Raw genomic sequence first — 15,429 nt, 5'->3', positions numbered from 1 at the left:
CTTCCCTTCTCACTCAGAGCCAGATCCTGAGGTGTACGTGTGGCCTCCACACACGGGTCTGCCCTCATCTTGCGACTCTTGCCCTCTGCTCACTCTGCCCTAACCCCACTTGCCACTTTGTTCTTCCAGGGACAGGCAAGAGCCTTTGACTTTCTCTCTCCTTGGCAGGAGTGCTCTTTTCCAGAGTTTTGCTGATTTACTTCCTTCAGAAGTGTCCCCTCCTCAGGTTTTCCTGACCATGCTTTCCAGAACGGCATCCCTGACCCCTTCCCCTGCTTCATTTTTTTATCATCACTGTTAGACTTATTGTGCATCCATTAATGAAGCAAAGCCTCCCTGACAGGATCTAAGCTCCGTGGGTACAGGGAACCTTGTCGTTCTGCTCTTTTACTCTATCCCAGTGCCTAAAGGAGTGTACGACCTCTAGAAGGGTCTAGGTAGTATTTACTGATGGGTGATTGGGACACCCAGATACACATTCAGGCAGTTCTTGTGTCTTTCCTGGTGTACACTTGGTTTCAGTAGACTCATTCTCAACAAGAGAGCGGCAGGCAGGCCCACAACATCCCTGCAGAATCTCCCCCAACAAGAAAAGGCCTCCGGGTAAATGTAGGGCTTTAAAATCTTGCTGACAAGCCGAGCTCGGTGGCTCAGCCTGTAATCCCGCGCCTTGGGAGGCTGAGGTGAGTGGATTGCCTGAGCCCACGGGTTCGAGACCCGCCTGGGCAACTTGGCGAGACCTCATCTCTACAATAAATCAAAAAATTAGCCGGGCGTGGTAGCACGCGCCTATAGTTCCGGCTACTTGAAAGGCTGAGGTGGAGGGATCCCCGGAGCCCAGCAGGCGAGGCTGCAGTGGCCGGGAGCAGCCACTGCACTCCAGTCTGGGCGACAGAGTGAGACTCCAACTCAAAAAAAAAAAAAAAAATCTTGCTGACATGTCTGTATTTCATCCACTTCTGAACCTTGAGCACTCTACCTGATTTACCAAACAGCCCTTATCATCGCGTTTCCCAGGCCATGGCAGAATTGAGGGAGGAGAACAGTGCCAGAGGCTGGCGTGCTGACAGTTCTACGGGGTGACAGCCTGACTGGGGGGAAAGACAATATTCAAAAAGCTCAGCAGTCCACCGGCACTTGGTAGGGGCAAGCCTGATAGGCCTCAGTACCAGCATGGTGCATCTCCTGGTTTTAAAATAATGGTGACTGTTGTCATTGAGGGAAGTAAACTTCTCTTTATCAGTACTAATGTGTGTCACATACTAGATAAGATTCACTTACTTCATCCTGCATAGAAATTGATGGTGACTTTTTTTTTATCATTGAAGAAGCTGGGGCTCAAGGGAGTTAAATAATGCACAAAGGTCACTTGACTCAGTGTCCTAAAGAGCACGGATGCTGAAAGGAATAAACGTCGTTATCTGGAAAGATGCCAATGGGGGTTGAGGGTTGTATGTCATTCCCAAAGTATGTTGGCTTTCTCTCACGCTTTTTCCATTATGAGGCGTTGTTCCTCCATGTCTGGAGTTATTGTGAGCTGATGGCATGTACCGAAACTGATTTGGCATCTGCTCCATGTTTCCTAGGATCAGCAGCAGGCCCGGCAGTCCCAGCTTGCTCAGGACGAGCGTGTTTCCCGCTCCTATCTCGCCCTGGCCACGGAAACTGTGGACATGTTCCACATCCTCACCAAGCAGGTCCAGAAGCCCTTCCTCAGACCGGTGAGTAGAAACGTGGCCTGTTGGTTTGTCTGTTGGACTCCACGTCCAGACTCTCTCACAATTTCAACAGTTGTTGAAGTGCTGGAAGTGTCAGTGTCACAATCACTGCTAAGTCAAATTCTGTTACTGATTTTGTTCACGGTTATGCTAATTGATACAATAATCTGTGATAGACTGAAGTGAAGCTGTCTAATGTCACCATGTAGTCTACAAATGGTCACTTCCAAGATGACTTAATGTGCTTTTTGCTTAGACAGTACATTGTATTATTAATGTTAAAGTTATGACATATTTACCATTATTGGTGTCTGTATTTAAGTAGAGTAATTGATCACTTGTGGGATCTTTGGTTCTCTTAGATGTAGCTTTGTTATACTTAAGGAACCAAAGGTTAATGGGAGGGTAGTCAGAGTACATGGCCTTGTTTGACGTGACTAACAAAACCCAGGTCCTGTTTCTGAAATTAAGACCAAGCAGCATAACTGAAGATCCCTGCTTCACTTCGACCAGCCCCACCACAAAGTTCAAAAGTGTTAGGGAGTAGCCAGGACAAGAGTGATGAGGAAGGCAGGAAAGGGACACGAGATTCAGTTTTGTCTATGTGAAGATGAATTTGTTTGACAATGGAATATGATCTTACGGATCGCCTCTGATTTTCTGTAGTCACCCTTTCTGTCACGTGATTCATCGTGTCACCTCCGGCTGAGGCGTCCTTGCCACACACCCTGGCCTGCGTGCAGCTCAGGGGTGCATTTCTTTCTGTCTTCCCCCCTCCACCTCATGTCTCTCCATGCACAGATTTCAGTGTAAGAGCAGTGGCATGTGAAGCAGAATCGCTCCCTGTTCAGACACTTGCTTCCCTTAAAGGTTTGCAAAATGAAATTACTTTAAACGTTTTCAGATAATAAATAGCTTAAAGGCTCTGTGACCACATGGTCTGTGTTGCTGCTTATGCAACTCCACTGTTACAGCTAGAAAGTAGTCACAGACAATTTAAACAAATAGGCATGACTGTGTTCCGATAAAACTTTATTTATGAAAGGAGGTACTGGTCTAGAATTGCCTATAGATGATATTTTTGCCAGTCCCTGCTTGAAATCATGTTTTATTTTATGTTCAGTGACTTCAGTGGTGGTGTTATTCGATTGTTAGAAGATAGACTAAATAATCCTAAAGCCTATTCTTAGTTCTAAATTCGTCATTTTGTAAAGGAAATTATTGAAAACTGAGCCTAATGGGTTTTTTTGTTTGTTTGCTTGTTTGAGTTGGAGTCTCACTTTGTCACCCAGGCTGGAGTGCAGTGGCACACTCACGGCCACCCTAGTGTCGACCTGCTAGGCTCCGGCAATCCTTCCACCTCAGCCCTCTAAGTAGCCAGAACTACAGGCATGTGTGATCCGCCCAGCTAATTTTTTATTTATTGTAGAGATGAGGTCTCACCAAGCTGCCCGAGCTGGTCTCTTACCCGCAGGTCAGGCAATCCTCTCAGTTCGGCCTCCCAAAGTGCTGGGATTACAAACTGAGCCACCAAGCCTGACCAAGCCTAATATTTTCATATCAATTAAAATTCATTGCTTAAGGCCTGCTCATTGACCTGCACCAGCTCTACAACATGGCCCTGGTTTCTGCCCCAATCATGTGCCTGTGCCTGCTCTGATTTTTTCATTTCCTTTCCTAAACCATTTTCACCTTCTTTACTGGCAAGCTCAGAACTTCTACTTCAAAAAATTACTAACTCAGTCCTATTCTTAACACTCCTTTATTTCACAACTTCTCAACAATTAAATACAGGAGTACTTTATGCAAAAGCAGATCCTTGAAAAGCTGAATTTGTTTATATAAATCCATTCAGCCAGGCTTAGTTGGCTCAGCCTGTAATCCCAGCACTTTGGGAGGCTGAGGCGAGTGGATTGCCTGATCCCGTAGGTTTGAGACCCACCCAGGCAACTTGGCGAGACCTCGTCTCTACAATCAATCAAAAATTAGCCAGGTATATTAGCGCACGCCTGTAGTTCCAGCTACTTGGAAGGCTGAGGCAGAAGGATCACTGGAGCCCAGCAAGTCGAGGCTGCGGTGGCCGGGAACATGTCACTGCACTCCAACCTGGGCGACAGAGTGAGACTCCAACTCAAAAATAAATAAATAAATAAATCCATTTATTACATTTCAGAAAATCTTGTTACTTAAAGGAAAGCTTTCATGACTTCCTTTTTGTGGTCAGTGTATACTCTAGTACTCTCTAAGCTAGATTTTCCTATTTCAGGTTTGCTTAAAGCCATGTATGCCCAACTGTAGTGGGCATTCTGTCATCCTGTAGGATTAATCCTTATTATTTTGTTACTGTTTTCTAGTCGGTTTGTTTATTTTGTCTCACTGGCTTGATTTAAAGCTGTTGATGTCATAAATTTTATCTTCTCTTGCATTTCTCCACTCTTTGTATCTGTTAAGTAACAAAAAATGGTACACATTGTCTGAACTAAAAGGGACTTTTGAAATTTATGGGAAAAAGTAATATAAAATGGTAGCTGGAAAAGCAGACTCAAAAACTTTTATGGCTAAGCTTGGTGGCTCACACCTGTAATCTTAACACTTTGGAAGGCAGAGGCGAGAGGATTGCCTGACTCCAGGGGTTCAAGACCAGCCTGGACAACTTGGTGTGAGACCTCATCTCTACAATAAATTAAAAACTTAGCCGGGCTTGGTGGCTCAGCCTGTAATCCCAGCACTTTGGGAGGCCAAGGCGAGTGGATTGCCTGAGCCTGAGGGTTCAAGACCAGCCTGGGCAACTTGGCGAGACCTCATCTCTACAATAAATAAAAATTTAGCCAGGTTTGGTAGCACACACCTGTAGTTCCAGCTACTTGGAAGGCTGAGGCGGAAGGATTGCCGGAGCCCAGCAAGTCGACACTGGTGTGGCTGTGAGTGTGCCATTGCACTCCAGCCTGGGCAACGGAGTGAGACCCAAATAAAAATAAAATAAAAAATAAAAAGTTAGCCGGATGTGGTGGCACATGCCTGTGGTTCCAGCCACTTGGAAAGCTGAGGCGGAAAGATTACCTGAGCCCACATGCATGCCTCTGCATTCGAGCCTGAATAGCAGAAACAAAAAAAAATTTTTTATGACTCAAACAATGGTAGGATTTGGATAATTTTCTTTCTTTCTTTCTTTCTTTTTTTTTTTTTTTTTTTTACTTTCTCAATGAATTTGGAAAGATAACTTTTTAATTTAAAAGCATGAATTTCAAGAAAAGATTAGCTTTTGTTGGTATTTATAAATATATATTCCATCAGCTGCAACATTAGAATTGTCAGCTTGGAAATGGAAAGAAAAGTTCAAATATAATGTTGTCTTTCTTCAGCTTGAGATATATGGCATACATAAGGGACTTTGAAGATTAAGCCAGCCAATTCCTGTTCCTCTACTGAGATGGGAGTTTTTGGTCATTTCGCTATCTCAACAGCATGAATTGTCTTGTTATCCTGTGATTTCCTAGGAACTGGGACCTCGATTGGCTGCAATGCTGAACTTTAATCTTCAGCAACTCTGTGGCCCCAAGTGCCGTGACCTGAAGGTTGAGAACCCTGAGAAGTACGGCTTTGAACCGAAGAAACTGTTGGACCAACTGACGGATATTTACTTGCAGCTGGACTGCGCTCGGTTCGCCAAAGCTATCGCAGATGACCAGGTCAGTGTCACGGAGCAGGGCCCTCTAGGGAGTCTGGGGCCTCAGACTGCTGAACAGACAGTTCGAGTCTGCCTCTCTGTGGATGTACCAGCAGCTTTTGTGCAATTGCATATCCATCCATACCTGGCTTGTCCCCACTTGAAATGAAGGAAGATGATACTTTTCAAATTGTGGTTTGAGAAGTTTTTAGTAAGTAATTGGAAATGACACAGTGGCTGGGGAACCTGTCTGGTGCAAACAAAGATGAATGGACTGTTTTCCTTTAGGTATAAAGAGCAGCTTCCTTCTCTAGTTGAATTCTTGCCCCATCTTGCTAAGGACCTTACTCTACTAATCCATTACGTTCCCAAAAGAGCCTGACTTTCTCAGAGAGTCTTAAGTCTTCTCCCTAAGCCTCTTGCTGTAGGTCTGTGGTCACTTTGTGGTCTTCTAGGTCTGAGACCTCCTGTGGTCATCTTTACATTCTTTCCTCTCCTCTGTTCCATGTGTCCCCTGCAGGCAGACCTGTTTGGTGGCTGCTGCATCTCCACAGCCACCAATTTAGTCCAAGCTGCTCCTCCCCCCTCTCCCTTGTGACTTTATAGTAATCTCATAAAGAGCCCCCCCACCTCCATGGTCTTCTGTCTGCATCATCAACACAGCTAATCTTTAAATGTATATCATGTTGCAACCACTTTTCATGTTTTCACTCATTTAATCCTCCCGAAATCCTATGATGCAGGTTCTGTTAAATCCCTCATTTTAAAATGAGGAAACAGGTATAGAGAGGTTAAAAAGCTTGCACAAGGTCACGGAGTTAGTGTGGGATAGAGGCAAGATGGACGTCCAGGCAGCCTGGCCCTGAGCCCATCTTCTCAACTTCTCTGCCGTCCACTTAAAATGTTCAAAGAGTTGCCATACTTGTTTCTGTGTCTCCAACTCTGTTCACACTACTTATCCAAACACCATCCACATCTCAGGTGAATCATCAGTAGGCATTCTAGAAGGTTCTTTACCCATATCTCCTCCAAAGGAATAATATTAAAATAGAAAAATTGCAGATATGTTTCTTTTCAGTGACATCTTTGTTGAACTTAACTCACATATGTAGATGCTTTTTGATATAAGCAAGAGAAGTGGTCTTGACAAAGTACTTGCAGTGGCAAAATACATGCAATCATGTGCTGTATGACGTTTCTGTCAGTGACAGACCATGTATATATCAGGGATCCCATAAGATTATATCACTGTACTTTTACTGTACCTCTTCTGTACTTAGGGACACAAATACTGACCATGGTGTTACATTTGCCTACAGTATTCAGTGTGGTCACCTACTGTTCAGGTTTTGAGCCTAGGAGCAGTAAGCCATACCGTAGAGTCTAGGTGTGGGCAGGCTGTGCCGTCCAATTTTGTGTAAGTGCACTCTATGATGTTCATACAATAATGAAACCGCCTAACAACACAGTTCTCAGAGCGATGCGTGACTGTATGTCTAGAGCAGTTTTTCCATAAAAAGTAGTGGTAAATGAGGGAGTTAGGAAACTGTAGTTATTTTGGGGAGATGTTAAAATATATGGTGTTTGTCTGGCTTACAACTATATAACACTGCACATCTAGAACTGGAAGACAAGTGGTAGCCTGCAGTGAGGGAAAGCAAACACAAACACTCACCCATCCAGGTGGGGTCACAGCCAACTGTGGCTAGTGTCTCCAACCCAACCAGAGGTCAGATATGGAAAGTCCCCAGGGCACCTCCATTTCTTCTAGAGAGAGACCTGGAAGGGTTGTTCAGTGTGTTCCCTCTTCTCCTGGTTGGTCTTGCTGTGGCCACCACATCACAAGTGGTTCCATGACACACATTAAGCTTGCAGTGTGAATGAGCACCGCACACCCATAAGACAGTAAAAAACAAGTAACAGTAGAGTGCTTTGAGTTGCCTGTCCTAGATCACCAACAAAATGCTTCACCGCCTGTTAACACCTGTGGATTATAGTGGTTGCCCGTGGTGACCTGGCCTGAGTTATAGACAGCAGTTTCTGCACATTGGTACATGAGTCTCCTCCAATGTCTAAATAGCCCTATTCTTCCAGACCCATGAAGCAGACACACATGTACCAGTGTGGTGTTTGTGCTGACCAGTGGGCATTTTCTGTTTATATCGGCCACAAGCTGATGAGGGGCCTGCCTCCTTGATTGTTTTACAAGAAAGTTTTGACGGAGAGTGGTGGGGTGGGAGACTAGCAAGCATGAAGGCAAGGTAGGAGTCTCCTTTTCTGCTTTGGAAGCTATGTCTTAGTTTGCTTTGGTTTGGTGTGTCTTGTTTTCCTGGGAAGACAAAGGAAGAAGAAAGTGACAGCTTTGCAATGAAAGAAACTGAAAGTCTTCTCTCTGTCTACCAAGAGCACACTGAAGACAAGTGTCCAGAAAACTGACAAAAAAGTGCAGGGATGAAGAGCCACTGAGCTTGATGCTTAGAAACCTGAGGGGACAGCTCCATGTCAGAGAAGTGGAATACTGTACTTGGTCCTGGGAGCCAGGAGACCCAGGATAGGGAGATCTTGGAGGGATTCAGGTAGTACTAATGGCCACGTATGACTGTGCCTTTACAGGCAGACCCAATTCCATAGACAGACTGCATATCTGACATCCATGGAGCCTTGTCTGTTAACACCATTTTCCGTTTATAAATTAAAAAGGGCTCATCTCAAGTCATGCTTCTCCCATGTAGTCTCTCCTAAGTTAATTACTCCTCCTGCTAGCCTACCACAATATTGAATCTACATCTGTAAGCGCTTAATTTTCTTGTTTAATTTTTTAAAATTTCTTTTGTATTAAAGTGAAATTCACATGACAAAATTCACCATTTTGAAGCGTACCATTTGGTAGCATGTGGTGCTTTGACAGTGTTGTGCAACCACCACCTCTTTCTAGTTCCAAACATTTTTATCACTCCAAAAGGAAAACTCATACCCATAAATTAGTCACTGACTGTAGCCTGCTTGCCCCAACCTCTGGCCACCACTGATATGTTTTCTGCCTCTGATTTACCTATTTACCTGTTCCGAATATTTTATATAAAGGGAGTCATGCAATATAGAGCCTCTTAAGTCTGACTTCTTTCACTTAGCATAATGTTTTCGAGGTTCATTCATATTGTGGAATGTATCTGTATTTCGTTCCTTTTTATGGCTTAATAGTGCATTATATGGGTAGACCACAATTTGTTTATGCATTTGTCTAGTGATAATGACATTTGGGTCGTTATCCACCCTGTGGTATTGTGAATAGTGCTGCTACGAACATTCATATTAAAGTATTTGTTTGAACACCTGTTTTCAGTTATTTTGAGCGTATTCTCAGGAGTGGAATTGTTGGGTCATATGGTAATACCATGTTTAACTTTTTGAGGGACCGCTAAAATGTTTTCTAAAGCCACTACACCATTTGACATTCCCACCAGTAATATAGGAGGGTTCAGATTTATTTACAGCCTCACCAGTGCTTGTTCATGTGTTAATTTGTTTCTTAAACAGCCATCCTAGTGGGAGTAAAATGGGATTTCTGTGTGGTTTTTATTTGCATTTTCCTAATGACAGAGTACTATTGAACATTTCTTTTCATGAGCTTGCTGGCTATTTGTACATTTTCCTGAGGGAAATGTCTATTTAAGTCCTTGGCCCATTTTTTCACTGGATTCTCTGTTTTTGTTGTTGAATTGGAAGAATTCTTTATATATTCTAGATACATATGTCATCTGATATATGATTTGCAGATATTTTGATGTTTAATTTTGCTTTTTGTTTTTTGGTTTTTTTTGAGTTAGAGTCTCACTCTGTTACCCAGACTGGAGTGCAGTGGCCGCTCCCGGCCACCGCAGCCTCGACCTGCTGGGCTCTAGTGATCCTTCCGCCTCAGCCTTCCAAGTAGCTGGAACTACAGGCGCATGTTACCATGCCTGGCTAATTTTTTATTTATTGTAGAGATGAGGTTTCGCCAAGTTTCCCAGACGGGTCTTGAACCCACAGGCTCCGGCAATCCATTAACCTCGGCCTCCCAAAGTACTGGGATTACAGGCTGAGCCACCAAGCCCAGCCTGATGATGTTTAATTTTGTAACCACTCTGTAAGATCTTGAGGTAAGGAACAACATCTATGCTGCTTCTCTAATGCCTGCCACACCAGACTTGAAGACACAGCTAAGTCTTATGTATTTGGTTGCTTTATTGATGCTGCTGTTCCCTGAGGCTGACCACCATGTCCTCTGACTATGAGTACCATTTGATTTCTGATCATCCTTACTACACTGCTGTAGCTTAGGTGTTGACTTATAAGCAAGCACCCGTCAATTGGTTAAAAACTCATTATCTTTTGAGAAATAAAATGGGTGGTGTTTTATGAAAATAACACATGGGCTAAGAAACAGCTTTGTTGCAAAGAGAAGTTAATGATGCAGTAGCCTCAGGAGAGCCTATAGCAGCAGCCAAGGGAAGCTTCAGGAACTCTTGTGTGTTGTTGCCCTTCCTATATCTTACTATAATCTTTTGGCCGTTTGTCCTCTGGGGCTTACCTGACTTGTGACAAATAGGCAAATAAGTAAGTAAAGTATTTATAAGACAAGGCAATAAAGTATTTGCAGAACTAGCATAGTAATTTAGCTTTAGAAAACTCTAACCAAAGCCCTGCACTTCTCAGGCTTCTAGAAGATGGCTTTCAGTGTTATTGCTCAGCCCAGCCACCTGCCACCACTTCCTCATCCTGCTCTTTCTCCTTGGTTACATGGTTTAGAGGGTGTGTGTAGAGAGGGAAGATGAGTGTGGGTGTTTATTTAGAAACTGAAGTGAAAAAAAAGAAAAGGTTGGGTATAGTGGCTCATACCTGTCATCCCAGCACTTTGGGAGGCTGAAGCGAGCAGATTGCTTGATCAAGCCCAGGAGTTCAAGAGCAGCATGGGCAACATAGCGAGACCTCGTCTCTATAAAAAATACAAAAATTAGTCAGGTATGGTAGCATGTGTCTGTAATCCCAGCTAGTGAGGGTAAGGAGGGCTGAGATAGGAGGATTGCTTGAGCCCATGAGGTTGAGGCTGCAGTGAGCCGGGATCACACCACTGCACTCCAGCTGTGGTGCTAGAGCGAGACCCTGTCGCAAAAGAAAAAAAAAAAGGGCCGGGCTCAGTGGCTCAGCCTGTAATCCCGCACTTTGGGAGGCCGAGGTGAGTGGATTGCCTGAGCCTGTGGGTTCAAGACTCGCCCGGGCAACTTGGCGAGACCTCGTCTCTACAATAAATCAAAAGATAAACTGGGTATGGTGATGTGCCTGTAGTTCCAGCTACTTGGAAGGCTGAGGCGGAAGGATCGCCGGAGCCCAACAGATCGAGGCTGTGGTGGCTGGGAGCGGCCACTGCACTCCAGTCTGGGCAACAGAGTGAGACTCCAACTCAAAAAAAGGAAAGAAAGAAAGAAGAGGAGTTGGGGAATTTCAATCCAGTGCTCTAAAAGAATATAAGTACTGGTGTGATGTGAACCCACAGATGGAAACGACAGGCCCCAGTATTCAAAGCGAACATCAAGGAGAGCAGTAGTGTACACCAGGTCCCCCACAACAGAATAGTTCCTGCAGTCAGAAACAGATATTCTTCCAGGTCGAGGCTGAGTGCCAGAGAAGCAGGTGCTCAGACCCAGCACAAATGAACAGTGAGCCTGCCTGGCCCCTCTGCTTCTGGCCCTGGGGTCAGGGCGGAGTTTGGGGAAGGGTATGTGTAGAGTCCTGGTTGACACAGCGCGAGGACAGCAAGCTGACCATCCTACCAGTCAGAGGAGGGGAGACAGACAGACACACTCCCTCTCTCCATTTTGAGGTGGACTCATAGGATAAACAGCCTAAAACCCTAACACTGGCTGATTTAATACTTGCCTATTTAACATACCTGATATGATTAGACTGTGGTCCTATCATTGCATCTCAGATTTAACTATGTCATGGTCACTAAATCAACAGGTGGCCATAAATGTTTTACCATAAATGCAGAATATGCTGTACTTTGATATGTTGCAGTGGCCATGAGTTATATGAATTAGGTATCTGAGATTGGTGCTAACTATGTCCATTTTACACCCAAGGAAACTGGGGCTCTGGAGAGTTAGGGACTTGCCTGAGACCACACGGCTGGTAGGTACCAGAGGCAGATTTGTCTGGGTCCTTGGAGGGTACTTGTCCTTTCGTCCACCCTCCCCCTCCCAGGAACATAAATCATGTCTGCTCCCAGGCCCATTTGGGTTTACTGAGGTGACCTAATATCAGTGGAGCCCTTGACAGTTGATAGTGTGAAGTGAGTGAGCTTCAAGAAGCAACGATAGTGAGCAGAAGGTTCTTCTGAGCATGAACAATATGGAGTTGTTTTGCCACGTTTGCCTTTATGAAAGAGAGCTGCAATCTCCACCTCCTCTTATTGGCTGCTAGGGCACCGTGCCCTGCAAGGACTGGAATAGACAAGATTTTTCTTCTCCTTTTTTTTGAGTTGGAGTCTCACTCGGTTGCCCAAAACTGGAGTGCGTGGCCGCTCCCAGTCACCGCAGCCTCAACCCACTGGGCTCCGGCGATCCTTCCGCATCAGCCTTCCAAGTAGCTGGAACTACAGGCGCACGCTACCACACCTGGCTAATTTTTGATTTATTGTAGAGCTGTGGTCTCGCCAAGTTGCCTGGGCAGGTCTCGAACCTGCAGGCTCAGGCAATCCACTTACCTCGGCCTCCCAAAGCACTGGGATTACAGGCTGAGCTACCGAGCCCGGCTCTTCTCTTTTTCATATTTAAACTTTAAAAGAAATGCACATCAGCTGTAAAAATTGTTAAAACCCCATCTTGCCACAATCTGCAACCCTCCCCAGAGGTAACGACCTCATACACTTTGGGGCAGATTATTTGAGTCATTATGTATTTGTAAGTATAAAAAGTATATCCTTTTATGTGGACATAAATACATAGAGAAAGGGTGGAAATACATATGTATGGCACACGCCTGTAGAATATAATTGTATATAATTTTAGGGCTTTTGGGGGGTGGGATATCCACACATGGATCATACTGTGGACATTTCTGCAGATTGCTTTTTCCACCTAAAACATTCCATTCAAGCCTCACATCGCCTTTCCTCATTTGCAGAGATCCTATAGCAAGGAGTTGTTTGAAGAAGTTATTTCAAAAATGCGGAAGGCAGGGATCAAGTCCACAATAGCAATAGAGAAGTTCAAACTTCTTGCCGAGAAAGTTGAGGAGATTGTGGCCAAGAACGCACGTGCAGAAATCGACTACAGTGATGCCCCGGATGAGTTCAGAGGCAAGTGCGCTCTTCCACACTGAAGGCTGGTATTGGTGCCAACTCGAGATATGTAACATGACCAGAGAACGTCTTGTGCTTTGATGTTGTTAGTGGTGTGCCGTGGTTCCTTTTGGAGACACTTTGTCTTCAATTACATTTGCCTATTTTAGCTCATATTGTAAATTAAGAGGAAGAAATCCTTAGGCTGAATGCAAACCAGATAACAACCCTGAAGGCTGTAAGGTCAGGGTTGCCTTTGCAAGTGAGAGTTTACAATTTCGAAGAAGAATCCCAGAGGCCCCGAAACAAAGGAATGGGCCTGCTTCTTCACTGCAGAGACTGTCGGGCCTGCCACTGTATCTGACCCAGGGTCTTTTTCCTCCGATCCCTTCCCCCAGCAGCAGCTGACAAAAGAGTGCTTTCCACTCCACAAAAGGCGCTGTGTATGCCTTTCTCTGAGGCTGATTTCCTTCTAGACGTGGGGACCTCGCAGGGGCTGTGTGATTGCTGTTCCTTCAGATGTATTTTTCACCGCTGTGAGGGGCTTTGTTTTTTTCAGTTTTAGGTTCTGTTATGAGATGAGAGTAGCTTTGCTTTGTCTCTGCAGACCCTCTGATGGACACCCTGATGACCGACCCCGTGCGACTGCCCTCCGGCACCATCATGGACCGCTCCATCATCCTGCGGCATTTGCTGAACTCCCCCACGGACCCCTTCAACCGACAGACGCTGACAGAGAGCATGCTGGAACCAGGTAAGACAGGCACAGCTTGAGGCGCTGTGCTGATGCCAGTGCCAAGAAGCAGAGCTAAAGTCACACATGGAAGATTAAGCAAAAGAGAAAATTGGTGGAATCCAGAACCTGCCTAGTTTAAGACGCACTTCATGGGAAAGACACAAATGTTCTGGGCCCTTTTTCACTCCAAACGTCCGGCCCTTCCTTCCCATGTCCTGTTTCTTACCCAGTCTTCAGCTCAGTGAGGGATGAATGGCCTTTCCTTTGCATTTATACAGAACCACAAGCATCGCCTCCCAGGAAGAGCCCTCCCACTTGGGGCATTAATCCTTCTTATTTTCTCTGTCCTCAGTGCCAGAACTGAAAGAACAGATCCAAGCATGGATGAGAGAGAAACAGAACAGCGATCATTAAACCGTCCCCTCCACCCACTCTCTGCTAGAAACAGCCAAGGCCAGTGAGGCGAGCAGAAGCAGCATCAGCAGTGACACCGCTGCTCAGGTGTTGGAGGCCAGATGTGGCAGACGACCCCGCGAGCCCACCCAGAGTGACCAAACACTAGCGGTCTCAAAGGACATGGATGAGGAAAGGAGCCCGATTCCTGTACATATATTTAAGTGACAAACATGGTCAAAAGCTTGAGGGACAAGTTGATGGTTGCCTGTGTAATAAAGCACGTCCTTCATGTCACAGTTTGGGGCTTTTGCAGTGGAAGTCTTGAGTGATGGCAAATGGGTCTGGGCAACCTCCCTTCATCTTTTTTTTAATCTAAGATTCGTTGATTTGATTGTGATTAGAGAACCTTGGACATTTTGCTGCTAAAGAATCTTTTTTCCCCTCCCCCTTCCTGCCCCTACTTGCACTGCTGTGGATTTTTTTAAGAGAAGCAAAAACAAAAATAAACTCCTTTCCCCGGCCCTCCAAACATATATTCTGTGAGATAACTGTGCCTGCTACAAAGTGTTAATCCTGGGATCGTATTTTTATATCATATTCACATATTTGTTTTTTTAATTGGTGTTAGATGACATGATTAATAAAAAAGGCAAGATATTTTCAGAATTTGAATTTCAGTTTTTATTTTTTTTCTTTTGAAATGTCCCTTTTAAATTTTTTTATTGTAAACAAGATAAGGAGAATCCTGTTGCTCTGCTCCTTGTAATAAGCCCTTTGTTAGAAATCCAAGGAGCAGTTGCAGCAAAGGAGGGGTGAACGTGTATCAGGACTTACGTGACTTATGGTTTTCGTGGGGATATGAGGGTTGGTTTTTTTAATGCTCCGTGACGGTTCGAAACCTTTACAGTTACCCTGTGAGGGAAAATCAGTCCCTCAACCCTTGAGTGTGTGAGTTTGAGGCAGGGTCATTTGTATGATGTGTCCTTGGGGGGTTTGGCCTTACCAAAGCAAAAGAAGGTGCAAGAAATGTGGAGGTATGTCTGCTTGTTTAACACACACAGACAAACACAGCCACACACACACACGAGCATAACACTTTTTGTATTACTGCTCCTGACTTAACATACTTGAATTCTTGAATTTCCTTTGGGGTAAAAAAGGATTGGAAACCATAAAGTGTTTTGAAGAAATTACGTCTACAAAAACATACTTTCTTTTTTCTTTTCCTTTTTTCCCCTCCACAGACTGTCCTCTGTTCAATTCCTGACGCAAACTACAATAAATGGTGATACACATTCAGAAGGAATCTTCTTTGAGTCTCTTCTTTTCTTTTTTGTGGGGAAAAAAAGAGGGATGGGTGGGCAAACAAGAGCCAAATGAATTTGCATGTGGTGGATTATCTTTTCTGGAACCAATTAGAAGTTGCTATTTTTAAAATAAAACTTTCATTCGTGTCAGTCTTGCTGCTACATTTGGTTCTCATTTCACTGTTTGCTGGTTTAAGGGGGGTAAGCTTTGTCACGTTCAGACTTCTCCCTTTCTCAAGTTCTTAGGCTCTCTCAGATATCATGTCTTTGACCTTCAAGATTCT

The 15,429-nt window shown here is 44.6% G+C and overlaps 1 protein-coding gene across 3 annotated transcripts in view; it reads left to right on the top strand.

Moving 5' to 3' along the window:
* UBE4B (ubiquitination factor E4B) overlaps window positions 1-15,144 on the top strand; it is a 139,034-nt gene extending 123,890 nt beyond the window's left edge. Inside the window, exons 25-29 of one of the 3 annotated variants that reach the window (XM_021717872.1) lie at window positions 1,587-1,721; window positions 5,216-5,407; window positions 12,550-12,724; window positions 13,314-13,460; window positions 13,795-15,144. In XM_021717872.1, coding sequence (XP_021573547.1) covers window positions 1,587-1,721; window positions 5,216-5,407; window positions 12,550-12,724; window positions 13,314-13,460; window positions 13,795-13,856 — 711 coding nt within the window. In that variant the 3' untranslated portion in view covers window positions 13,857-15,144. The remainder of the gene's footprint in view (window positions 1-1,586; window positions 1,722-5,215; window positions 5,408-12,549; window positions 12,725-13,313; window positions 13,461-13,794) is intronic. The other 2 variants (XM_021717873.1, XM_008068627.2) reach the window with 2 other exon arrangements.
* Window positions 15,145-15,429: the final 285 nt, after the last annotated feature.

Source organism: Carlito syrichta, unplaced genomic scaffold, assembly GCF_000164805.1.
Source record: "Carlito syrichta isolate Samal-C Ts95f unplaced genomic scaffold, Tarsius_syrichta-2.0.1 Scaffold311363, whole genome shotgun sequence".
Lineage (NCBI taxonomy): Eukaryota > Metazoa > Chordata > Mammalia > Primates > Tarsiidae > Carlito > Carlito syrichta.
Note: the sequence above shows the minus strand (reverse complement) of the source record. Positions and strands in the feature narration are given on the sequence as shown.